At 45.2% G+C, this 26,415-nt stretch overlaps 1 protein-coding gene across 1 annotated transcript in view; it reads right to left on the reverse strand.

Moving 5' to 3' along the window:
- Positions 1–26,415, reverse strand: part of BMERB1 (bMERB domain containing 1) — a 119,646-nt gene that overhangs the window by 38,822 nt on the left and 54,409 nt on the right. The window contains exon 2 of the mRNA XM_027117308.1: positions 7,573–7,696. Within this exon, the coding sequence (XP_026973109.1) occupies positions 7,573–7,696 (124 nt within the window). The remainder of the gene's footprint in view (positions 1–7,572; positions 7,697–26,415) is intronic.

The following is a 26,415-nucleotide window of genomic DNA, read 5'->3' on the forward strand; positions in this document are numbered from 1 at the left end:
TCCCATTTCTCTTTGAGCAGACTGTCCTGGAAATATCAAGAGAGGGCTGGTTCTTATTTGAAGAGAAATGAGGCCCAGGCAAGCATTATCTGATTCTGGGCTAAGTGCAGAGCAAAGAACTGAGTCCTCAATTGAGATCAAGTGATACGGACAAGCACCTCCCAACCCCAGCTGCCACTCAAATCAGCAGTTTCCCAGAGACAAGCAAAGAGAGGGGAAAACCCTTAATTATCAGGGCACTGTGCATGCATTACTGAGCATGCTCTCTCTCTGTCTTGTAAGATGCTTTTTTTTCCTTGGGAGATTTCAAAGAATGATGAAGACTCAGCATCAGATGAAGCAATGCAGGTTCTCCATATAGTGTATGTTGCCTTTCCCTCTGCTCGGCCTTGCCACGGCCATCCCTGTCACCGTCACTGCCACATTGGGAGTCCAGCTTTGCACTTAGCCCTTAAATGAATTGCCGTAGTCAGTTAACGTGATCGGCTGAATAATGTCCCTCCATATGCCCATACTAATCCCTGGAACCTGTGAATATGTTACCCTATATGGCAAATGGGATTTTGCAGGTGTGATTCAAGTAAGGCTCTTGGGATGGGGAGATTATCTTGGGTTATACAGGTGGGCTGATGCCAGCAGAGATTGGACGATCCCACTCTGTGGTCTTTGAATATGGAGGAAGGGACCACCAGCAGGGAACATGAGAAACAAGGCTCTAGAAGCTGGAAAGGGCTCGGAAAAGTATCCTCCCCTGTAGCCTCCAGAAGCAGCTTAGCACTGCCGACACTTTGATGGCAGCCCAGTGAACCCCATTTCAGACTTCTGGTCTCCAGAACGACAAGAGAATAAGTGTGTGGGTTTTTTTTGTTTGTTTGTTTTTTGGTTTTTGTTGGCCACGCCGCGCAGCTTGCAGGGTTTTAATTCCCCGACCAGGGATTGAACCCGGGCCCTTGGCTGTGAAAGTACAGAGCCCTAACTGCTGGACCACCAGGGAAGTCCCTGTATGTTAAGTCACCAACTTTGTCTAATTTGTTAAAGCAGCCACAGGAAACTCATACACTTCGTAAAGTGTCTACACTGCAAGCTGCTATGTCACACGACCACTCTGTAGGAATACTATGGACTGACCCACTTCAAATGAGTCAGGCACTAAAAAAAGAAGGGAAGTCAAGCTCTTGCTCATTTATTAGGTAAATAGTCACAGAGCACCTACTCACATTGGCCATCTGTTGGGTGCTAACGACATTGCTGAGAGTGAAAACAGCTCAGCCTGTGTCCTCATCAGGGCCAGCGTCGAGCAGAAGAGAGATGGGGAACACGTACTCACACTGATGAACACAGATTTATAAATGGAGGAAAGGCTTCTCCTTAGAAGACCCAAAGGATCTTGGTTATGGTGATAGGATGGGACACAGCCTGGGAAGTGCTGGGAAGGCTTCCCCTCGGAAGTATCCCTGGATCTGAGCCCTGGGGGGAGGGGGAGAGTTAACCAGGTGGGAGGGGGGCATCCAGGTAGAGGGAACAGCCCCGACAAAAAGGCTCCCTTGGAGGGGGAGGGACTGAAAAGAGGCCCGTGGAAAGCAGGGGGGGGGGCTGCAGGGGGACAATGGATGAAGATGAAAAGGTGGGAACAGACTGATATGAATGTTCTGGAATATGCCTCCTGTCATTCATGTGTGGGAGTTTCTTCTGTGGTGATGGAAATGTTCTACAAAAATGTATGCTTTCCAGTGGGATAGCCATTAGCCATAACTGACTAAAGAGCACCTGTAATGTGGCTAGGACTACTGAAGGACTGCATTTTAGGTTTTATTTAATTTTAATTAACTTAAATTGAAATAGTCACATGGGGCTAGTGCATACCCAACTATACAGAGCAGCTCTAGGGTATACCCAGGAGAGAAACTGTTGGATAGAGATATATAGATATGTAGAGATAGACAGATAGATAGGTAGGTAGATAGATAGACAGATAGATAGATAGATATAAACTTCTTATAAGGATTCACAGGATTATAGAGGCTAAGTCCCACGATCTATAGTCTCCAAGCCCAAGACCCAAAAGGAGTTGATTTTTCAGTTCAAGTCCAAAGGCAGGAAAAGATCGATGCCCCAGCTCATGCAGTCAGGCAGGCAAAGTTCCCTCTTACTCAGCCTTTTTGTTCTATTCAGGTCTTCAACAGATTGGATGAGGTCCACCCACACTGGGGAGGGCAATCTGCTTTGTTCAGTCTACTGATTCAAATGTTAATCTATTCCAGAAACACCCTCACAGACACACCCAAAATAATGTTTAAACAAATATCTGCGCACCCCATAGCTCAGTCAGATTGACACATAAAAGTAACCATCATAAGAGTCTAATACAGTGATCCCTTTCCCAGCTCACCAGGGCCCAGAGGAGATACTTACAGCCAAGAGCATGAAATCCTTTATGGTAAGACAGCCAGAGCTCCCTGAGAGAAGAATTTCCTTTCCTGAAGCTTGTTCTGACTTCGAGAAGCAACTTGGAACAGCAGAAGCCCATCCACTGGGGGATATTTTTTCTCCATTTGATCAGCCCAGATCCCCAACCTCATCCCTATTTTCCCAAACACTTAGAAATTCAGGGGGGTCCTTCCATTCAGAGGTCTCACCTGGGACATTCCCCATCCTCTCTAGCCTCCCCATCTCTTTCCTCTTCCCTCGAGGTCTCCTTCCTCCCTTTCTTCCCCAACTCCTCAAATTCTCGTATATTTTGTCCAAGACAAATTGCTTTTTAGATCTTTTGCAATTAAAGACATTTCTTCCCACCTGATATGTACAGTGGCTCTGACAACGCTGACCTGTTCTTAGGAGATGGTATTTAAAACCCAGAGTGCATCCAAAGTGTCTTGAAACTGCCAAACGTGGCTGAGAAGTGTCAAGTTACATAAATGCACATGCTTCATTTCGCCCTTGGCTTGAAGCTTTTCCTAACAGGCTTCAGAATTATTAGCTCATTAAAGGGATAAAGAATGCAGGTGTATAAAATTTTTTTTAAATAACAACAACCATAATAAAGTCAGGGCCCCAGAATAGAGTTGGACTTGATGGGTGAGAGCCACTCCCCAGCTTCTCGGGGAGAGGGGTGTTTTCTCGGTCTTCTCTGGAGATAACGAAGCAGCCCTGTTCCTCTCTTCTCCCTCAAAGCACGTTATTAACAGTTAAAGGAGGGAAGGGAATTTTGATGTGCTTATTACCTAGGAAGAGCCACCCACTTTCACGTGTCCTCTCTTTCCATCCCTTGCGACAGCGCTGCCAGGGAAATATCAATGTCCCATTGTAAAGAGGGGAAAACTGAGGCTGGAACAGGGCAAAAGATTTTTTTTAAAAAATATTTATTTGGCTGCACTGGATCTCAGCTGCAGCATGTGGGATCTAGTTCCCTGACCAGGGATCGAGCCCAGGGCCCCTGCATTGGGAGCGTGGAGTTTTAACCACTGGACTGCCAGGGAAGTCCCTTAAAGAAACTTTTTTTTTTTTGGCCACGCGGCACGACCTATGGAATTTTAGTTCCCTGACCAGGGATTGAACTGGGGCCCTCAGCAGTGAGACCCTGGAGTCCTAACCACTGGACCACCAGGGAATTCCCAACAGGGCAAAAGATTTGCTCCAGGGCCCAGAGTCGATAAGAAGTAGAACTGGGGTTCAAAACCAGTTGAGAGACCCTATAGCATCATGGCTGAGATCACGGACTCTGGACTCAGAATGCCAGGGTTATATCATCATCTGCTGTTTCACAGACCCTGGGCAACCCGGGGCAAGTCACTTGACCTCTCTGTGCATTGGTTTCCTCATCTATAAAATGGGGAGGGAGGATGTTGTATGTCTAGTTGCAGTAAAGATTAAATGATCAATGCATGTAAAACACTTAGAACACTGCCCAGCATAGCAAGTATTTGAAAAGTTTACAAGTCATGTACTCTCTACCACCACACCCTGAACCTCTGCCATGTTCTACGGCACGACCGCTTCACCGCACTTGGTCCTTCTTAATAAAATGATGTTACTTGGGTCCAAGCCCAGAGTCTGGAAATATTGGAACTCAAGGACTGTGCTCCTGAAATCTGTCCTTCACAAGCCCATCTCCCCTGCCAGCTGCAGCTCTGACTCATTAATTAGAAGCTGCTGCCGCCCAGAGCAAGCTGAGCGACAGAGCCCACTGTCCCTTTATGACAATCCTGCAAGCGGGTGTAAAATGAAGATAACCGCCCCCCACCTCCGAAAATACTTAATTATCTGAAACCCAGATAAACAGCAGGACCAGCCTTATAGAGAAGGTGTGGAAGGGCTGAGGCAGGCCAGCGGAGCTGCAGGAGGGGTTATGAAAAGCTAATGGTGTGAGTCAGTGCTGGAATTAAGGGTGAGAAAATGAGTCTGAGGTTGTTGACAGCCTCCACAGGCCAGGATGGCGAGAGGCATGGAGATGGGGCAGAAGCGGGAGGGACTGGGAGGTGGGTGGCATGGAGGATCGAGGATGGAACAAAGGAGGCTTCAAGTTTTACCTCCTGGACACTTGCCGCCAATTAAAGCGGCGTTTTCGTGATACTAAGGGGTTTATTGACTCATCCAAATGAAGCTTGTAAAACTGCCAGATTCAAGAGGGAGATCTCTAAACACCAGTTAGCGACTTGGAAACTAGGGGACAAGCGAAGGGAGGACATTGAGAGCAGATGCATTGGGTGTGTGGTGGAGACACGTGCCCACCGGGGTCACTCATAGCCCTTCTCTGAACCTGACCTTGTAAGCCTTAGGGATAGCAGGTATGCTGGAGGCGCTCCTGCTTCATCCTTCCATTAGCAAGCATTTTTCGTAGATTACATGATAATGTGTGCACAGGGCTTAGCCAAGGCCTAGATCTGTGCTAAGGGTTCTATAAATGTTGACTCTTGAGGTCCCTGAGAACCCTTAGAGGAATAAGGCTCTATGTCAAATTCCCAGCAGGTGAACTTGAAAACCTTGACTAAGTTGGAGCTCATCATTTTAGGCTTCAAATAAATCACTTCTCTCCAGAGAAAGGGTATGAAAAAGTCCAAAGCCTGACTCAATAGAATGACTTCTGTTTCCACCCGACTCAATTCAAGATGGCGTGGAACAAGACCAAACCCAATGTGGGATTGTGGGATTGTGGGCATCCAACCGGGAGTTTGTCTTCGCATTCTAGAAGAGCAAAAGGCAAAGAGAAAAGGCATCCTTCTGCTGGGAATAAATAACAGGCTAACTTAGGGTTCAGGGCTCTGCCTCTGAGGCAGACACCTCAGGTTAAAGTCCCAATTCCACCCATACTATCTGTTGACCTTGAAAATGTTATTTCACTTCTCTAACTTCAGTTTCCTTATCCATAAAATAGAAGGAATAGAACCACTCCTTCAGGGGTCTTATGAGGATTCAAAAAGCTAAAATAAGTGAGCAAATGCATATAACACACATAGCACGTGTGCAGTGTAACAGTGCCTGTGGTAAATAGCAGTTCTTTTGAAGCCTGTCATGTGCCCAGGGTCACAGACAAGGATGCAAGAGAGCCAGGATGACCCTGAACCCACTCTTATGAGTTCACGCTGAGAGGAAGGCAGAACAAGCAGAAGCTGTGAGTCCCAGGGGGAGGGCAAGAGAGAGGGGCCAGGAAAATGGAAACCCATGAAAGAATAATGCTGAACGTCGGGGGTGTTGGGACAGCAGCCTTTAAACCCATTCTCGAAAGAATCAACATCGCAGGAGACGGTAAAGTGAGAAGACACCCTCAGCCATGCAATATGATCTGACTCATACAGTCTGCACGGGAGCTGAGGGTATTAACTTGATTACTTCCCAGCAGGCGTGACAAAACCAATCTCACCCTGGTTATTACAGCTACAGTCACTGGGACTATTTCAGTCAAGGGCTGTCACATTCCCGTCACTCCGAGCTTCCCCACCTGAGCCTGTAAATGCTTAGTACGGTCTGAAATTCTATTTCCCTCTTACCCTATTCCAACGGGTCTCGTGTGTGTGTGTGTGTGTGTGTGTGTGTGTGTGTGTGTGTGTGTGTGAAGGGAAACTATTGGGCTCAGGATGGAGTGTGAAAGAACAATTTTTGCACATTCAACAAATACTAATTGGCCTAATAAGTGCCGGGCAGTGTTCAAGATGCTGGGAAAATCCAACAGTGAAGATGAGACGTAGGATCCCTGCCCTCAGGAGCTTATACTCTTTAAGGCATTATCTTGGCAGATATATTCAGAGCTTCCCTCCTTCCTTCATTCCTTCCCTCCCTCCCTCTTTCCATCCTTCCTTCACTTATTCACTCACTTAATAAAAACTCTGGAGTCAGACTGCATCCTACCTTGGCTACTTATTAGCTAATGCAACCTTGGGTAAATTTCTTAACCTCCAATTCCCTCTTCTCTAAAATGGAGGCAAGAATAGGACCCACCAGCACCATCAGCCCTACAGGGAGGTGAGGGCCTGGCTCTGAGAAAGAGCCAGGAAACTGAATTCAACAATGGTCCACACACAGCCTGTTAGCCCGGGAGGCTACAGATCGTCATCTGATGAGGTGTTTATCCAGGTCTGAGTGGGCCATGATCTCTACCCTGGCCATCCTGGAGTCCATCATGCATCTTCTGAGATTGACAAGGTGGTGTACCTCCAGGCAAGGCTACATACTCTAAAGGCGGGGCCTGGGGGGAGCCCTCATTATCATCCACCTCTGTCTGCAGGCTGCTAGCAAGACTTCCAGGGGCCAAGAAGCCAGCCCCTCCCATGAAGTATGTCACTGAGCCCCCAAAATATGTCCTGACTGCACTGACATCCTTCTGTATGTTTTAGATAATTTGATTTATTCAAGTGTCTACTGTTGACATTTGTCTCTAAGCAGTCGGACTCACGGGCAACATGGGAAAATTTAGTGACGTCACAAGTCAAGAGCTTAGTGCAGTGCCTGGCCCAGGGCTAGAGCTTACGTGTTAGCTAATCTTGTCACTGAGCACTTGCTGTGCATGTGCCAGGTGCAGGGATAATATGTACATACACACACACCATGCAAAGGTCAGTAAATGTGCAGTGAGTGAGTGACAGCCATCGTCACAAAAGCAACCTTGGCCCTCCTGAGCTCCCACAGGCTGAAGGGAGCTCTTCAGTACTTTAAAGAACTCACATTCTCTGTCTCCCTTCCTTTTAAAACACGGGGAGTGTATTGTAAACACTAGTGATATGTTTTTAATGTTAGAAACAATGTGTAAGAAGCTTAATTATAGTTTTGGAACAAAATATAAGTTCTGTGCTCTTTGAGAATACAAAAAATAAAAATTGGAAGCATAAAAATAGAAAAAAGACAGGAAAGCAAGACTCAGGCACTAATTTAATCATCTTGTATAGGGCCATATATTGACTAATGGTTATATACTAAGAAATAGAGGAATAGATACCCACGTCTCTAGGTGGTTGTGAGAATGTATGTAATACCTTCATCCCGGTGCCTGGCACACAGCAATAAACAGTGAATGTCAGGTTCTCCGGTGTCCTCCCCCTCCAGACCCCTTCCTTTCCTCCGCCCCTTCCCCCAGGCACTCACATAAACCTAAGCTCAGACTCCCGCCGGACCAAGACTTCCCGGAGACGCTGGATTTTCACCATCTCCAGCTCGATCTCCTCTGGCCTCATGGTTGTCTCTGCCATGGAGATGATGTCTAGCTGACCTGTGCAGGAGACACAAAACGCAGGCATCAGGACCCCAAGGCTGCATGGGTTTTCAAGAATTCCCTCTGGACAGCCTCCTCTTTGCCCCAGCAACCTTCATACCCCAAGAAGGCACACAGATCTCTGCCAGTACTGCAAGTGTGTATTTGTGAGCCAGCCCTTTGGAAACTGGAAAGCACGTTTCCATGGGAACCCTGTTACAAGGCAAGAGGAGGCTCAGGCGGGGTCACCAAAACTTGTTCAAGGTTATACATATGGCCTTGACTGCCCTGCCTGGTCCCGGCTTCTGAGCCTCTGGTCCCTTTGACCATGGCCTTTTCACCCTCTCCCAGTCGCCAAAGACCGACGCCAACTTTAGGCACAAAAAAGTTTGTAATAATTATTTTAGCAATACCATTAATAATTATAGGAATACTAAGTAATGTAATAGTAATATGAAATAATACGGGTTTATTGTAGAAAATTCAGATAATACAGATAAGCAAAAGAGAACAAAGTAAAAAGTCACCTATAACCCCACTGCCCAGAGGGAACAATTAACCACATTTTGATGGACATTCTTCTGATCTTATATTTATAATTAGAGTTATATATATTGTCATATAAGTAAAACCATATATTAAAAAACTATATATATAACCATATATATATACCACATACATAGAGCCATATATATTACCATATATATAGAAAGACAGTATATATATGCCTATATATAAATATATCTGTATGTATGTATGTATATATACATGCATGTTAGTTCACTAGGGCTATCATAACAAAACAACAGAAGCTGAACAGCTTAAACTACAGACATTTATTTTCTCCCAGTTCTGGAGGCTGGAAGTCCCAGATCAAGGTCTGGCAGGGTCAGCTTCTGGTGAGAGCTCTATTCATGGCTGGTAGACAGTCACCTTCTCACTGTACTCACATGGACTCTTTGTGTTCATGCAGAGAGAGAGCTCTCTGGTGTGCCTTCTTATAAGGACACATCCTATGGGATCAGGGCCCCACACTTAATGACCTCATTTAATCTCAGTTATTTTCCCATCTCCAAATCAGCCACACTGGGGATTATGGCCCCAACATATGAATTCGTGGGGGACATAAACACTCAAACCATAATAGTACGTATGCATGCGTATATATGTATATACCTAATTCCTCATATATTGCTGCTAACATCTTGGTGTACATTCTTCTAGTGCACACATATGGTAATTTATGTGATTATATATATTATATAGGTAGTGTGCATATATAGGGTAATATATATGGTTTTATACATGTGTTTTATATATATAATGTTATATATAAACACATCTATACTTTTTTAAAGAGTGGAAAAACATACACAAAGATGTTAGTAGTTAGATGTTATATATCGGGCTTCCCTGGGGGCGCAGTGGTTAAGAATCAGCCTGCCAATGCAGGGGACATGGGTTCGAGCCCTGGTCTGGGAAGATCCCACATGCTGAGGAGCAACTAAGCCCGTGCACCACAACTACTGAGCCTGCGCTCTAGAGCCCGAGAGCCACAACTACTGAGCCCGCGTGCCACAACTACGGAAGCCTGCGCACCTAGAGCCTGTGCTCCGCAACAAGAGAAGCCACCACAGTGAGAAGCTCGCGCACCGCAACGAAGAGTAGCCCCCACTCGCCGCAACTAGAGAAAGCCTACGCACAGCAACAAAGACCCAACTCAGCCATAAATAAATAAAAAAATAAATAAGTAAATAAATAAGTTAAAAAAAAAGGACCAAGTTAAATTTAAAAAAATAAAAAAGATGCTATATATTTATACGTATGTTATACACACACATATACCATCATGGAGGTCTGGTCTTTGTAATACAAAGTTAGGATCTCACCATTTTATTACCTGCTCTTTTCACTTAATGACATTTCATGAGCGTTTCCACACGTCCTTGGATGTTCTTCCCCAGCAGCAGTGTGAAAGGCTGTGTGGTGTCTATTTGTGGCTGTATCATGAATCACTTCACCAAATCCCAGACACTTAGGTTGTTTGCTGTTTCCCCCACTAGAAGAAGCAGCCCTGTGATGAGCATTCTCAGAGATCAATCTCCGCGTGCCTCTAAGAGGTGCCTTTAGGTCACATTTCCAGAGTGAATGGCTGGGTTTGGAAGGATGCAGTAGTCTACTGCTCTTCATGGGTAGAGAAGGAGATGTAGGGAAGGAACGTTCTTGCCTTACTCCGAGGTCTACATCACATCACCTGCATCTGCTAACTCCTTCCACCCTGGGCTGTTGTGAGGATTGAATTAACCAAGGCATGTCACGCTTGATGAACGGTTACGATTACCTTTGTTATTACCTCACTGTGCCATGCCATCTCTTTTAATCCTCACCACAAGCCAGAAGGACGAGGATGTTCTCTTTCTTAGTAAATAAGGAAAATAGCTCAAAGCTGGCAAGGGAAGGGGCTGAGCCCAGGTCTGCCTCTAAAACACATGCTCTTTGCCCCGTCATTGCTGCCCCTTCCTCACACAGGCATTCTGAGTCTGATACCCCCCTATCCATTCACATCTTAGGGTCGAAGGTGGTGTCTTACTTTTCTGTGGCCGCCGCAACAAATCACCACAAACTGGGTGGCTTAGGACAGCAGGAATTCATTCTTTCACAGTTCTGGAGGCCAGAAGCAGGTCTGTGTTTTCTCCAAAGGCTCTAGGGGAGGCTCCCTCCTTGCCTCTTCCAGATCCTGGTGGCTCCTGGCAATCCTTGGCTTGTGGCAGCATTACTCCAACCTCTGCCTCTGTTTTCACATAGCCTTCTTCCCAGTGGCTCTGTGTATCCTCCTCTGTCCTTTACTGTCTCATTGCACTTAGGGCCCACCCTAATTCAGTATGATCTCATTTCAATCTTTATCTTAATTCTCCCTGCAAAGACCTTATTTCCAAATAAGGTCACATTCTGAGGTTCTGGGTGGATATGACTTTTGGGAGGACACTATTTAATCCACTACAGTGATGAATGGTCACAAGCGTACAAGCTCCCTGACAGCCATGTCACTGTCTCCAAGAGATTTAGTCACTGTGCATGGAGCACAGCCGTGGCTGGAAGCAGCAAGAGTCCCTGGAAGCAGCTGGGGGTGGTGGGGATGAGTGGGATGCGGTGGGCGGGGGCAATGGGACATGGTGAAAACCAGCTGGGGGTCAGAGTTAGAGATTCTTGGTCTGAGGCCAATCACCAGCTGCATGACCTTGAATGAGCCCTTTTACCTCTTAGCATCACATTCTTCCTTTGCAAAATGGGATTCAACAGCTATCATGTGCTACACTGTGCTGTAGGCTTTATATGTAACATCTCATTTAATCCCTATGTTATAGAAGATGTAGCTGAGGCTTAGAGAAGCAAAGTGACTTGGCCAACATCACAAAACCAGAATGTTGCAGAGGCAGAATTCAAATCTAGCCTCTCTCTCCCTCTCCCTCTCCCTCTCTCCCTCTCTCTCTCTCTCCCCTTAACTGCCTGCCTTAACCACATAATACAGCCTCAGGTGAGGGTTAAATGCATTTATGGATGTGAATGCGTGCAGTTAACCGCCCCGCAGATATGAGTATCCTCATTTCTCACACATCATGGTTTACATGGGCAACCTGATTTCCGTGGGACACATGCTGAAAATGGCAACATACCCTGGGGCAAAGCGTGGGACAGAGAGAATTAATCACACCCCATGGATTGGCATTTTACCTCCATCCTTGGGGGAGGATGGAGGCGGTGGCACTGCCAGGCTCCAGGTGCTGAGATGAATGTTTAGCTTTGACTTGGGGCAGAGGATGGAGCTGATACCTCTGTTGAAAAGTCTTGCTCATGGATGCTTTCCTTCCCCTGGAGAAAGGAGCAAAGCCTAGCCCTCAAATCAGATATGGAACACGTTAGAATTCTTTCTCTTAGTCACTGCTCTGTGCCAGGCACTGTGCTAGGCTCATTACAAGCCTTATCTCATTTAATCTTCACAACACCACAGCTGAGGAGTTAGCCAGCTACAGCCATGGGCCAAAGCCAGCCCCCTCCCTGATTTTGTAGATAAAGTTTTATCGGAACATTGGCCACGCTCGTTCATTTATGTATTATTTATGGGTGCTTTTGAACTATGACAGCAGAATGAGTAGCTGTAATAGAGACTGGCCCACAAAACATCAAATATTTACTATCTGGCCCTTTACAGAAAAAGTTTGCCAACCCCTGCACCCCTACCCTAGATGGTAGATGCTATCATTTCCCCAGTTTAAAGGTTAAAAAAACAAACAAAAAAACCAGGTTTAGCCAGTAATGATACTAGCTAACATTTATCGAGCATTTATCACACGCCAGGATCAAATCACCTTATTTAATTCCCCAAACAGTCCTGGGCGGTAAATACTGTTAGCATCCATTTCACAGATGAGCAGATTGAGGCTCAGGAAAAGGAGTAAGTGATGGGGCCAAGATTTAAAACCAGCTCTGTCCTACTCCAAATCCCTTGTTGTCATCAGTTCTATTCATTTAAGAACTACCTCCCCACTTAAGAAGTACCATCATCACCTTAGCAATAGAGAAAACTGAGTCTATTTTATTGCACTAGGTACATAGAGAGTAGCTGTTTTTAAGAGTTTGCAGGTGCGGTGATTATCTGGGGAGCTCTACCCCCAGGGATTAGGATACACCTGGGTTGAGGGGTGGGGGTCGTGTCCAAGGACCTTCATACAGGAGGTCTTCAGAGCAGACTCTGAGAAATGCTGGTACAGGATGTGAGTAAGTGAATATCACGCATGGTCGGTTTCTTTTCAGTCTGAACTTGTGTAATAGAACTAGCATGATGGAAACCTTGACAACATTCTCCAGCTAGAAAGCAGGCATCCAACAGCTGCCAATGAAGGTGTCCACGAGGTGGACAAATCCTGGAAGGAGACAGACAAGCATTTCAGGCCGACTAGAGAAGACAGTTGTAACAAGGCTCTAAGAGAGAGCAAAGCATGGCTGTGTAGAGAGAACGAAGCACGAAGGCACAGAAGTCCCCAGGGCTCCAACTGCCATTGCTGTCAGTCAGCTTCCAGCAGCTGAGTCACTTCTGGGGGATGAGGCAGCTAAATCCATCTTTTCATCCCCAAATGTCACACCAGGGAGATTCATGCCTCATGAGCACAGCAGCACCAGCAAACAAGAGCTGAGCACCGGACATGACTGGGATGTGCCAGCAGGTTTAATCATTTATCTTGAAAATTTAAAGCTACCCGGGTACAGGGCGGAGGCGGTGGGGTTGGCAAATGAGGGCTGACAATCTCCTAGAAACTCGTAATTCAAATACGCGCGAGAAGGAAAATTTCTGGGGACCAAAGAGAAGTCTTCCCTGGTTCGTCTTTTCCAGCCATGGGTCACAGTAGGAAGTTAAGCCCAGGGTCCCCTGGACAATGCCCACTTTTGCTTCTGCTTCCTAATTTCATACACCCAGAGCTCTCTCATATTAAGCATTACTAGGAGTCCAGCACTAACTCATCATGCTCCTAAATACCTTGGCAGGTAGGTATACTCATTATCACCCTCTCTTTACAGGTTAATAAGATGAGGCTCAGAGAGAACATAAGTGATTGGCCAAAGTCACTCAACCAGTGAGTGGCACAGACCAGGTCTGTCTGATTCCAAAGCCCAGGCTGTAGGACAAAGGGCTACAGAATAGTGTTTCCAAAACCTCAATTACTATACAGAATTTACCACAATCATGTACTATCTGTTAGGGACTGAATGCTTGTGGCTCCCCCACCCCTACCCCGCCTCCCAAAGTCATATGTAGAAATCCTAACTCTTAATGTGATAGTATTTGGAGGTGGAACATTTGAGAGGTAATTAGGGTTAGGGGAGGTCATGAGGATGGAGCTCCATAATGGGATTAGTGCCATTATAAGAAGAGACACCAGAGCTTGCTTCCTCTCTCTCTGCTCTGCACCATGTGAGGACACAAGAAGACAGCCATCTACAAACCAGGAAGAGGGTCCTCATCAAACACCAGATCTGCCAGTGCCTTGATCTTGGACTTCCCAGCCTTCAGAACTGTGAGAAATAACTGTTATTTAAGCCACCCAGTCTATGGTATTTTGTTACAGCAGCATGAGCTAAACACTAACTAACTATACCATCTCGATATTTCTTTATGTTGACTTTTTTTCACTCACATAAACTCCTTAAAGGACTTTTTTTCACTCACATAAACTCCTTAAAGGAAATTTCATTATCACATCCATAAATAATAGGTCACCATCACTTAGCATAATTAGAAAATAGCCATAACCATAAGTCCAATGGAAACAAAGTGGTGTTATCAAATTCTGGCTAAATATTGTAGCCTGCTCAAGGCTCAGATTGAAGGCCTAATTTTTCTTTCTTAACCAAGTAGATTAGCAAGTACTAAAAGTTAGCAAGTACTGGACAGGTGTTAAAGACAAACCACCAAACTGAGGCTTTCTTCTTTGGTAATCATAAGATCGAAAATTGGGAAAAAGAGAGCGTAGGAGAGACTGTGGGCTCAGTTCCAGATCACTGCAATAAAGTAAGTATCTCAACAAAGCAAGTCACACAAATTTTTTGGTTTCCCAGTGCATATTAGAGTTAGGTTTGCACTTTAATGTAGTCTATTAAGTGTGCGATAGCATTATGTCTAAAAAAACACACAACAATATACGCACCTTAATTTAAAAACACTTGACTGCTAAAAAATGCTAACCATCATCAGAGCCTTCACTGAGTCATAATCTTTTTGCTGGTGGAGGGTTTGAAATGTGAGAATTACCAAAACATGACACTGAGACGTGAAGTGAGCAACTGCTGTTGGAAAGGTGGCGTGATAGACTTGACACAGAATTGCCATAAATCTTCAATTTGTAAAAAACACAATAGCTGGGGACTTCCCTGGCCGTCCAGTGGTTAAGACTCCACGCTCCCACTGCAGGGGGCGTGGGTTCAATCCCTGGTCGGGAACTAAGATCCCGCATGCCACGCAGTGCAGCCAAAAAACAAACAAACAAAAACACACAATATCTGGGAAGTGCAATAAAACGAGGTATGCCTGTAATTTTCCTGCAACCTAATTCAATGTGGTTTGATGCTAGAGCATCTGGGCATCTCCCACCTCCTGGGAAAGCTGTTGTAAAACTGAATTCCAGCCCTTTGGGTTGGGAGAGTCTTAGAGGTCCTTAGGGCAGCCTCATCTCTGTGTCTGACAGGATGTGGAATGACACAACAGGATTTGGTTCTGATGGTCCCTTGACAAGCAGCAGTGGGCCCAAACTCTTCAGTTCTCATTGGAAATCAAATGAGAACTGAGGGCTGAAGGAAAATTTGCAATCACATGTCAAGTTTTTCACCCAAAGATGAATCAGCCATTTCAAGTCATTATTTCATCCCAGCTTGTATGACAGAGGCAATTTAATGAAGGTGAACCTATTCATTTCAATCCTACAAACACTTATTAGGCATCCAGCATCCTTAGAACATCCTCAGAAGGACACATGAGAGAAGGGCCACAGTGGTTGTCCTTGGAGGATGTGGGAGACGGGGGGTCAATGTTGGAGGACTATCATCTTCCACCTAACACACCATTTTCTATTGTTTGAATTTTTAAATTAGCTTTTTATTTTGGAATAATTTTCGATTTATAGAAAAGCTGCAAAGCCAACGCCACAGAGAATTTCCATCTACGCTTCCCCTAGTGCCCACCACTGTTAACATCACTGAGACACTGACATTGGTGATTTACTGTTAGCCATGTTGTTTGAAATCTTACCATGGCAGGTGTTACCTATTCAAAACAGATTCAAAATAAAGAAAAATGTGTTGGGTACAGATGCTCTGGGAGCCATGTGAGCCCTCAGAGATGGCATGTGAAGGGGCCGGTTAAGGGCATGGACTTTCAGGTCTCAGGGCCACCTCTCAGGCTGACCACGGTCCCATCAATTTTTGACTCTGGGCCTCAGTTGCTTCATCTGCAACGTGGGGACAATCATACACATCTTTTAGTGAATTTGCATAAGTGCCAGGCATATAGAAAGTTCTCTGTAATATTTGCTCTTATTACCCATTTACTAAATATGCATTGAAAACCTGCTTCGTGCCAGATCCTGTTCTAAGCAATGGGGATGGAACAAAACAGACAAAACCCTTGCCCTCATCAAGCTGACCTTGTAGGAAAGGGCTTACATGTTGGGGAGAAAAGTCATTAGCTCACCAACAGCTTACCCCTGATAGTAGGTTTGGATAGACTCCGGTTCAAGTCCTTGCTCTACCAGTAATTGTGTGATCTGGACACATTACTGATTCTTCCCAAGTCTCAGTTTCCTCTTCTGTAAAATGGGAGAGTAACTCCTACCTCATGGAGTTGCTGCTATGGAGATGAAGTGAGAAACCATGTCAAGTGCTTGGTGCAGTGCCTGGGCGTGATAAAGGGTGGTCAGTATCACCTGTCCTTTCCCTGGAAGAGTCAGACTAACATGGGGGAGGAGACAAAGTCAGGATCATCAGATCTGGAGAAGGACGGCCTTCCGGTCATTTAGACCCATGCCTGCTCCGAACAGAGGGTCCAAGAGTGGCCCCACCAGCCCTCTGTCAAGAGGCCAGGCCCTTAGCTCTCACCACCCTGGGTACCCACAGGCACGTCTTCCTGGTATCGACCCCACAAAGAGTCTTAAACACTGGGGAAATAATATCTGGGCCCCACTACTGGGAATGGATATCCTGATGCATTTCAAAGGCTCCTGGGGATACCCCAGGCTTTTATTGTCATCAATCATTCATGTAGGAAAGAAGCCCATTTCAACCCCCAAACATCCTATTATGGGATATATCAAGCATCTCGCCTTCTTGCTATAAAGTGAATCTGATGGGAAACAGCTGGTTGCTTTTAGTGAGTCACCATTTCCCAAGAAGCTAAAGTAACTGCTTTTAATTCAGATGCTCCGTGCCCTCCTCCTCTGCTTTGTGAATAAGGATGCCTCTGGGTCCTGCGAGTTATACCTCCCGCTGCACGGAGCCTTCCCATCTGTGATGTCTCCTTGTAATCACAATCACCTCCCAAGGAAGGTTTTGAGGAAACTGACTTGTCTTCAAATCGTGGCCATGGTTATTATCCTCTAATGGGACTTTGGGCATGTTTTTTTTAGCGTCTCTGAGTTTCTATTTTCTCGAGTTTCTATTTTCTCTGCCACATCGGCCTTGTCCAAGGTCACAAAAGTAATGAGGGAGAAGGCCCAGTCAGCAGTGGGGTTAAGAAACAGGCACTGGAGTCAAGCTGACTTGGGTTTAAGTCCTGGCTCTGCCTCCTTCTAACTGCTGCCCTTGGGCAAATGACTTCACCTCTCTAAGCCTCAGTTTCCTTATCTGTAAATTGGGAATAATGATGTAGAATGTGAGAATATCTGAGGGCTCATTCTGAAAGCTCAGGAACCAAAGGGAAAGCAAGAGTTGCACCTCCCCTCTACTTGGCAGCCTCTGAGCACTTTGTTGGGACCTGAGTTTCTTACCCTCAGCACTACTGACGTATGGGGCTGGATCATTCTTAGCTGGGGGACTGGCCTGTGCATTGTAGGATGTTTAGCAGCATCCCTGGCCTCCACCCACTAGAAGCCAGCAGCATTCTCCCACCCACCCAAAGTGTCTTCAAACATTTGTGAATATTGCCATAGGGCACAAACTCATCCTCCCTTGAAAACCAGTGATGTAGATCCACTTTTTCTTTTTTTTTTCAATTTTTTTAAATTGAAGTATAGTTGGTTTACAATGTTGTGCAATCTCTGCTGTACAGCAAGGTGAGTCAGTTATACACATATAGACATTATTCTTTTCCATTATGGTTTATCACAGGATATTGAATATAGTTCCCTGTACTATACACTAGGACCCTGTTGTTTATGCATTTTACATGTAATAGTTTGCATCTGCCAACCCCAAACTCCCAGTCCATCCCTCTCCCTCCCGCTTGGCAACCACCAGTCTGTTCTCTATTAGACCCACATTTTCAACAGTGCTTTTGGGAGCACGGACATGAGACCCACATGAGTGTAGCTAAAAAATCCATCTCTCTGGGCTTCTCCAGGGTCTACTGAATCAGAATCCCCCGAGAGGGGACCCGAAAATCTGTACTTCGTTAAGGCGAGTCTTCATTCATTTCTTTGTGCCTCAGTTTCCTGAAATGGGGAGAGAGTGATGGAATCCACCACAAAGGCTCATTATGAAGATTAACTGAGGGGATCCATAGAGCCCTTGGCACGGTGTCCTCAATACACGTTAGCTCCTTTCATCCCAGAAGCACTGGTCTGGACAGAGAGGAACATGGAGGACTCCAGAATTGGGGGAAGAACAGGAAAACCATGGACAGGAGGGTGACACCCTGGTAATGACCGCTCTACTAAAATGCCAGCTGAGAACTGTGACTAGTAATGAGGTGACACAAGAGGGACCATGATAGCCACACAGGGGCTTTCCTCTCTGCAGATAATCACTGCTCACATTGACTTCATGCTTAAACTGCCTCCCCAGCTAAAACAAACGTGGACAACTGTTAATAAAAGGCAAGAAAAAAAAAAAAGGCAAGAGGCGAAAAAGAAAAAAAATATCCGTCTGTGTATTAATTGTCTATGGCTGCCATGACAAATGATCACTAATTTATTGGCTTAAAAGAATACAAATGTATTATTTTATAGTTCTGGAGTCAGAGGTTTGACATGGGTCTCACTGGGCAATAAACAAGGTGTCAGCAGGACTGATGCTCTAGGGAAGAATTTGTTTTTTCTCTTTTCTTTTCTTTTCTTTTTTTTTTTTACTTTTTGGCTGCATTGCACGGCATATGGGATCCTAGTTCCCCAACCAGGGATCGAACCCACACCCCCTGCAGTGGAAGCACAGAGTCTTAACCACTGGACCACCAGGGAAGTCCCAGAATCTGTTTCCTTGCCTTTTCTAGCTTCTAGTGGTCGCCTACACTCCTTGGCCTATAGCCACTTCCTCCATTTTCAAAGCTAGCCATGACAGGTTGAGTCCTTTTATGGTGCATCTCTCTGACTCTTCTTCGCCCTTCACAACTCTCGCTGACCCAGTCAAGAAAGCCTTTCTCATTTTAAGGGCTCATGTGATTAGATTGGGTCCACTCGGGAAATCCCTTATAATCTTCTCATCTCAAAGTCTGTACCTTACTTCCATCTGCAACAATAATTCCTGTTTGCTGTATGAGGTAACATATTCATAGGTTCTGAGGATTAGGGTGTAAGCATCTTTTGGGGACCTTTATTCAGTAAATCACAGAGGAGACCAAATGAACCTACTGTGGAGGGTCCCAGGATGGGGTCATTAACATCCTCGTGGGCAAAATCTGTGTTCTGTAGAAAGGAACCTAGATTTAGTGAAGGAGGTGAGGCAACCAAGCAGTAAGACTGCCCTCCTGCTCGCTGGGTATCGTCCACCCGACCCAGCTCAGTGCCAACAGCCATGGCACAACACCCTTAGCTGACAGCATGACTCAAGTTAAAATGTTGGCTCTGCCCCTTACTGGCTTGTGCCCTCGGACAAGTTACTTACATTCTCTGAGTTTTTGCTTTTTCATTTGTAAAGTGTGTCTAATAACCCTAGCTTGCAGTATTTGTTCATTCCATAATAACTATTTGCAAGGCTGGTAAGCTGGTTATGTGACCTTTCCCACTGTCAAGGTCCATCATCTGTTAAGTGGGGATAATAATAAAGGTTACTCATTGGCTGTGGTGAGGGTTGAATGACAGGTTGTGTGTAACGCTCTTAATGTGGTACCTGGTACATCATAAAGACAGTGAGGTCTTGGTGAGTGTCAATTATCACAACTACCATCACCGTCATCAGCAGCTGCATCCTCCTCCTCCTCCTCATCATTACCATCATCATCACATCATCATTATCATCTTCTGCGTCATTATCATCATCATCACTACCATCACCATCATCATCATCACCATCATCAGCATCAGCATCACCACCATCACCATCAGCAGCAGCAGCATCACCACCATCATCAAAAGAGAAATCAGACAACCTTAGGCCGACACCACAGCTGGAGCTGGGGGTGGGGAAGGACAGAGGAGATCAGCCCCAGGAGCCCCTGCCCCAACTTTACCTCCCTCCCCAGAACTCCCTTCACTGGGAATACCCTACCTCTTACACCATCCCATTCCATGCCTTTTAAGGAGAATGAGAGGCACTAAAAAGCTGTGTGTCCCACCTGCCTCATCCACAAAACTAGTCTTAGGTCTGGAGGGAAGGGGAAGGGAGATCATATTAAGGTAGTGGAAAGCAATTCTTTTCTTTAAATGACTATTCTAGAATATTACCCTTCAAGGAATCGCCTCAGAATGCCCTATGCTTCTAATAACACCAACATTCCTCAAGCCTTTTAAAACATTTTTTAGACTCCAATATGCTGATTAAATCCTTCCTGGAATAAGGAGAGGTATTAATAAACAAACTCTTCTTTGATCATTGCTTTCAAATCAGTTTATGAGCCATTCCAGAAAAGCAGTTTAACACATTTATATTCACGTGATTTGATTACCCACTTTTTTTTTTTTTTTTTTTTTTTTTTTTTTTTTTTGCGATACGCGGGCCTCTCACTGTTGTGGCCCCTCCCGTTGCGGAGCACAGCCTCCGGACGCACAGGCTCAGCGGCCATGGCTCACGGGCCCAGCCACTCCGCAGCACGTGGGATCCTCCCGGACCGGGGCACGACCCCGTGTCCCCTGCAACAGCAGGCGAGCTCCCAACCACTGCGCCACCAGGGAAGCCTTGATTACCCACTTTATTTGGCTCTGAATGACCTTTCCAAACCTCAAACTCCCTCTCCAAGGCAAAGGTTTATCACCATTGAGGATGTTCACAAGACTTCAACACAGATTGGGACTGCAGTTCCCAAGGGAGGTTTCCAGCAAGGTTTTCACTTGAATAATGTGTGTGTTACCTCTAAGTGGGGCTTTGAAGGAAATGACACATGAGTTCTGACAGTTTATCTAACAATCTGTAATGTCATTTTTTCATTATTCAGCGTCCTCACCCCAACACGTCTAAGTGACCTTCAATGAGTCATCAAATCACTCTGTTGTATTTCTCCAACCCCAAGCAGAAGGGCTCAGATTGGTTTCTGAGGTCCTTAAAGACCCAACAAGAGAATATTCTCCCTAATTCAGAGGGAGTTGGTAAGAATGTTGAATTAAAACCATGGAAATCGATAACCCTGTAATAACAATAAGGTAATTGTCCAATTAAAATTGCATAGACAACTGTTTTTTGGTACTTCTGCAGGTTCATCCTATTATTCAAGGTTCATTTCTTTAAAAATGTCCTCCAGCCCTGCAATCTCAGACAGACTTCATGACAATTATGAATCTATCCTGAGCTGTGATTCATGCATCTTTCACTAAGACTCCCTAACACTTCCAATTTACAAACCAATTCAGAAGTAAGCAGAGGGCCCAGGTCACGCAAGGATGGGTAGAGAACCAGATGGTGCTGCTTAAAAGCCTGCTTGGTGGGGCCAAGATGATTAGAATCTAGAGGAAAATAAATTGGGACCGTCTAAAGTAATATTTCAGTTTTTAAAAATTGCTTAGCTTGGAAATCATGTGGCTCATTTCATCCCTCACTGGCTAGAAACTTAACTGGAGAGATAAACTGCTTGGAGAACATTATTTTATTTCAGAAAGTTCAAGACCGAGGAATAGCCTGGGATAAATCCTTATCTGAGCTGGGGTGGTTTGGGTGTGATTTGGGATGCTTAAGGGTCAGAGAAAACCAGCCAGGGAAGTCTGTGCCTGGGCTGTGTGCAAGCTTGAGTGGGCCAAGTTCAATGTTCACCAACATGGGCTGCGAGCTGGGAAGCCAGAGGGAGAGTTGGATCATGGCAGAAGAAGAAAGGACACAAATGTGGAAATGGACTTGCTGGATTGAAAGTCCAGCATGAGAAATAAGATAAGCCCCTAAACAGAAAGAAAGCAAAAGCGTCGGATAAAAGGCAAAAGCATCGGACTAGAAATACTCAAGGATATGTATATATATATATATATATATATTTAAACCAAACTAGAGTCCATACTTTGCTCAGATTTCCTTAGTTTTCACCTAATGTCCTTTTTTTGTTCCAGGATCCTATCCAGGACACCCCATGACATTTAATCATCATGTCTCCTTAGACTCCTCTTGGCTGTGACAGTTTCTCAGAGTGTCCTTGTTTTTGATGGCAATGTTGATGGTTTTGAGGAGGATTCATCAGATGTTTTTGTAGAATGTCCCTCCACTGGAATCTGTCTGCTGTTCTTCTGTTGATTAGACTGGGGTTATGGGTTTGCAAGAGGAAGACCACAGAGGGAGAGTGCCATTCTCACTGCCTTCTATCAAGGGCACTGTAAAGGTCACTCTTGATGTTGACCTTGATCGCCTGGCCGAGGTCATAATTGTCAGGTTTCTCCCCCCTACTCCTTTCCATACCGTACTCTCTAGAAGGAAGTCACTAAGCACAGCCCACGCTGACAGGGTGGGGACTGATGAGCACTTCCTTGAGGGCAGCATATGGTATTATTTTTATAAATAGAAAAATATTCCCACATTAGAAGGTGAGGAGGGTCACATGCCAGTGGATCAAAACCCCAGAACTTCTGTGTGTCCCAGCTAGAACTGGGGGTGTGGCAAGGGCCAGCTCCCAGCAACACTGCAAGAGATGCAAAATCTTTGTGTTCAAGTCCAAACATCAACTTGATTTCAACGAAGCTGAAGATGCCAAAAAGCTGGGCGTAAAAACTAGGCAAAACTTCAGCCAGTTGGGATACTTTTCATAGGCAGTGATTTTTATCCTATCCATCATCCCTTTTCAATACTCAGGGCTCCACCCCCTCAGGGGGTCCTTCCTCTGTGGGACCTTGGGCAAATGACTTGGCCTCAGATGTTCTGAGGGGCTTCTCATATAGTCAATGTACCTACCATAGGCCAAGCAATGTTCTGGGCACTAGGCACACAGAAATGCAGCATTCATCCTAGTGGGGAAGATGGGCAGCAAGTAAAAAAATAAACATCCTTTAAGTTGACAGGACTATGCAGAGAGTAAAATGTGGTTATGGTCTGGTAAGCGATTGACAGGGCATCCTTCAGACAGTGGGGCTGAGGAAGACCTCTCTAAGAAAGTGACATTTGAGCTGACACTAAATGACCAAGAGGAGCCGGCCTGGGAAGATAGAGGGAAAGAATGTTACCGGCAGATGGAACAGCAAGTGCGGGAGCCCTGAGAGGGGAACCAGCTTCGCTCAAGAACAGAGAAAAGGCCAGTGTGGGCGGAACAAAATGAGAACAGGGGAGGGTGTGACACGATGGAGAGACAGGAAGGGGCCAGATAATGCAAGCCCTGGCGGAAAGTTGGAACTTTATTCCCAGTGGTTGACCTACAGAAGGATTCTAAGTGGGGGAGAGATGAGATCGCTGTCTCCCATGAGAGAGGGTGTAGAGGTAGGGAGCAGGCACCGAGGTAGGAAGACCAGCTTCCTGCAACTGCCTCAGAGAGTTGGAGAATTAAATGCAGCATAATGTGTGCAAATTGCTTAGTCCAGGGCTTGGTCATAGAAAGTGATCAGTAAATGAAATAAAATACATGCAGTCAATAAATGTATGACTGCAGTAATGCAGATGCTTCCTGCTTCTTCCAGCTCAGCCACAGCCACCTTTGTAGCTCCCACTCTCTGTGGACTTTTGCAGAAGGTGATTCAGCCCCGCAGTTGCTGGCTGTCCTGTTCCCACAGACAGGGCTGTCTGGCCTGGGGTGTGGCAAATGGGTAGCAGGGAGGCTGAGCATTTTGGGGGTACACACACACCCAGGCACACAAGATGGGGTCTGAAACATTGGCCCAGGCCCCAGAGTTAGGACTGGAGTATGTCCTGAGGGTCCTCCGTAAAGGATAACGGAATATGCCACCCCAAAACATGCCCCTTTGGCACAGGATTATTTTCAGCTGAAGGCAATGGAGAGGAAAAAAAAGATAAAAGAAAAGCTCTCCGCCCTTCTTGATCTGCCTAAAAGCAGGACATCAGTTTATAATAAAGAGGTCTCCCCTCCCCTCTGTACCAGGAAGGAGAGAAATTAATCACTGGAAACAACTCTAGATCCTCATCAGCCTGGAGGTGGCTCCAGAGGAATCTATACAACAAACTTAGACTAACAAGTCCTTATTGTCCATTAGTTTCCTCCAACTACCGACCTTCTCATAAGAAACTCAAAGTTCCTTTTCTTTGTCTTGCCAGTACTCTAACAATGTATTGTTCTTCTGTTAAGATGCTACATCAGCCCAAGTTCTAACCACTATTATGAGTTACTCATCACTCCCAGGTATATGTGTGATGCACATGTTAATAAACTCCTGTTTATTTTTCTCTTGTGAATCTGTCTTTTGTCAGTCTCATTTACAGGGCTCCAGCCAGGGAGCCTGAGATGGGTAGAGGACAAAATTTTTTCTCTTCCCCACATCTGGTTGGCACCTCCTAAAGTAGGTGCATGTAACTGAGGGCCACACTCTTGTTTGGTGGAGGATGGGGGAAAAAATGCTGAATCTGGAGTGGGTCACTGAGAGCAAAAGAAAAACAAGGTCAGAATGAAGTGTACCAAGGGATAACCTTGAGGTGATAAATATCTGGGGAAAGGTAGGAAAAGCTAGACTCTGTGGTGTGGAGACGAGCAGAGGAAATTGTCATCAATACTCCCAAGCCTGGAAAACTCCACCATGAGTCACAAAGAGCCCACGTCAAGAAACAGCTATTTTGAGCCCAGCTAGAGGGTGGGGCACTGTCTGCCTTTACTGAGACGGGTGAGGGGCTGAGCCAGGCTTTTCGCTATTCAAGTCACTGCTTCCCCTGAACAGAATCTCAATCAACTGAGTGCTGAGAGTCTAGACCACCTGACTGCACAGAAAATGAAATCTAAACCATTCTGTAGCTCCGGGTTTCTCAAGCCTAGAAGGTCTGCTTCAGGAGAAGCTGGAACCTGCAGAGAGAACTTTGCCAAAGGGAAGACAGGCAATCCCTTTGAGAAGACGGGGTGTGAACAGCAATTTCCTGCTCCTGGCAGCTCATCCACCCACTTCGTTCGAGGCATTTAGATTCTAAATGTCACATGGTGATGTCCCCGACATGACGTGGACATTTGTTGATTTTTGCCTCCCAGCATCCATTCGCCTTTCCTTGGTAAGAGGACCCCCATTTTAGTTGGGGAACCAATGCAGGCACCACTCCTGGGTCTTGGGGATTGTTGGGCTGACCCTGCCAGGGTGTGGCGTTCTGTTTCCCCAGACCCCTGGGGCTGGTTCAGATGGGCATGAAGCTCCATAACAAAAGACAAGCAGTCAGGCCCTGAGCTTTTGTGTGAACTTTGGAGGGAGAGAAACCCTGCCCAGTTTCCTGCTGGCCTTGGACCTCTCAGAACATGGATCCTGAGGGCAAACCTTCATGGAAGGGAGAAAGGCCAAGAGATGGAGAGATGGAGAGAAGCAGATGAACCCTGGATCGACTTCTAGAGTAACAAAACCCAGTGCATTCTCTTTTTGCTTAAGCAGTTTGAGTTTTCTGTTGCATGTAACAGAAATATGTTGCATATAATGGTCACATAAATACTCCACATCTTCTAAGAGAAATGTGGAAATGCCTCTGGGGTAACAGGGCTGTGGATTCAGGGCAATCCTTGTGTCTCCCCCTGTCCATAGTCAAAAATGCAAATATGATCGTCTCCTAAAGCATGGATTGCAAACTACAGCCCACAGGTCAAATCCAGACCACCACTGTTTTTGTACAGCCTGTGAGCTAAGAATGGTTTTTCCGGTTTTTACATATCGGGAAAAAAATCAAAAGAAAAATAGTTTGTGACATGTGAAAATTACACAAAATTCACATTTCAGTGTCCCTAAATAAAGCTTTATTGGAACCTAGCCATGCCCATTTGTTTATGTATTATCTATGGCTGCTTTTACACTACAACAGAGCTGAATGGTTGGAATAGAGACCATCTGACTTCAAAGACAAAATATTTACTGTTAGCTCATTAAAAGAAGGTTGGCAGACCTCTGTCCTAAAGGATCCTTTACACAAAGGACATTTTGTAAGTAGTCTTTTATAAACTAGGCTACTAAGGGCTTTAGGTTCCAAACTTATTATGCTCAGAAACATGTTAAAACGATTGGCTTTTCTTGCCAAGTAAAAATGAGAATTGCTAATTATTTATAGAAACTTGTTTAGAAGAAACTCCGTTCTAAGCTTTTAAGGTTGTAAACCAGAAGTACTATTCAGAACTCAAAAACAATCCCAAAGGCAACAGCAAGGATGTATTCAATTTCACTAATGGTTATTTATTTTCCCATAACCACAAAAATTCTATTTCTAGTATCTTCTATTTTTTAAATAATCTAAGAACTAATATAAGCCATAATTGAAATGAACTTAACAGTAAGAATAACAATAGCTATTACTTATTTATTTTAACAATACCTATTATTTATTAAGCCTTTACTATTTGCAGGCAGAATTTGAACATTTTACTTATATTCACACATTTAATTGTCCCAACCACTGCACTGGGTAGATACTATTATTCTACCCATTTGGTAGATGAGAAAACTAAGGCACAGAGGCAAGGTAAGTAATTTGCTTACAGTCATACAGCCAGAAAACACTGGGGCCAGGATTCAAACCCC

The sequence above is a fragment of the Aethalodelphis obliquidens genome, unplaced genomic scaffold, assembly GCF_003676395.1.
Source record: "Aethalodelphis obliquidens isolate GAN/ISIS:26980383/991018 unplaced genomic scaffold, ASM367639v1 scaffold18, whole genome shotgun sequence".
Lineage (NCBI taxonomy): Eukaryota > Metazoa > Chordata > Mammalia > Artiodactyla > Delphinidae > Aethalodelphis > Aethalodelphis obliquidens.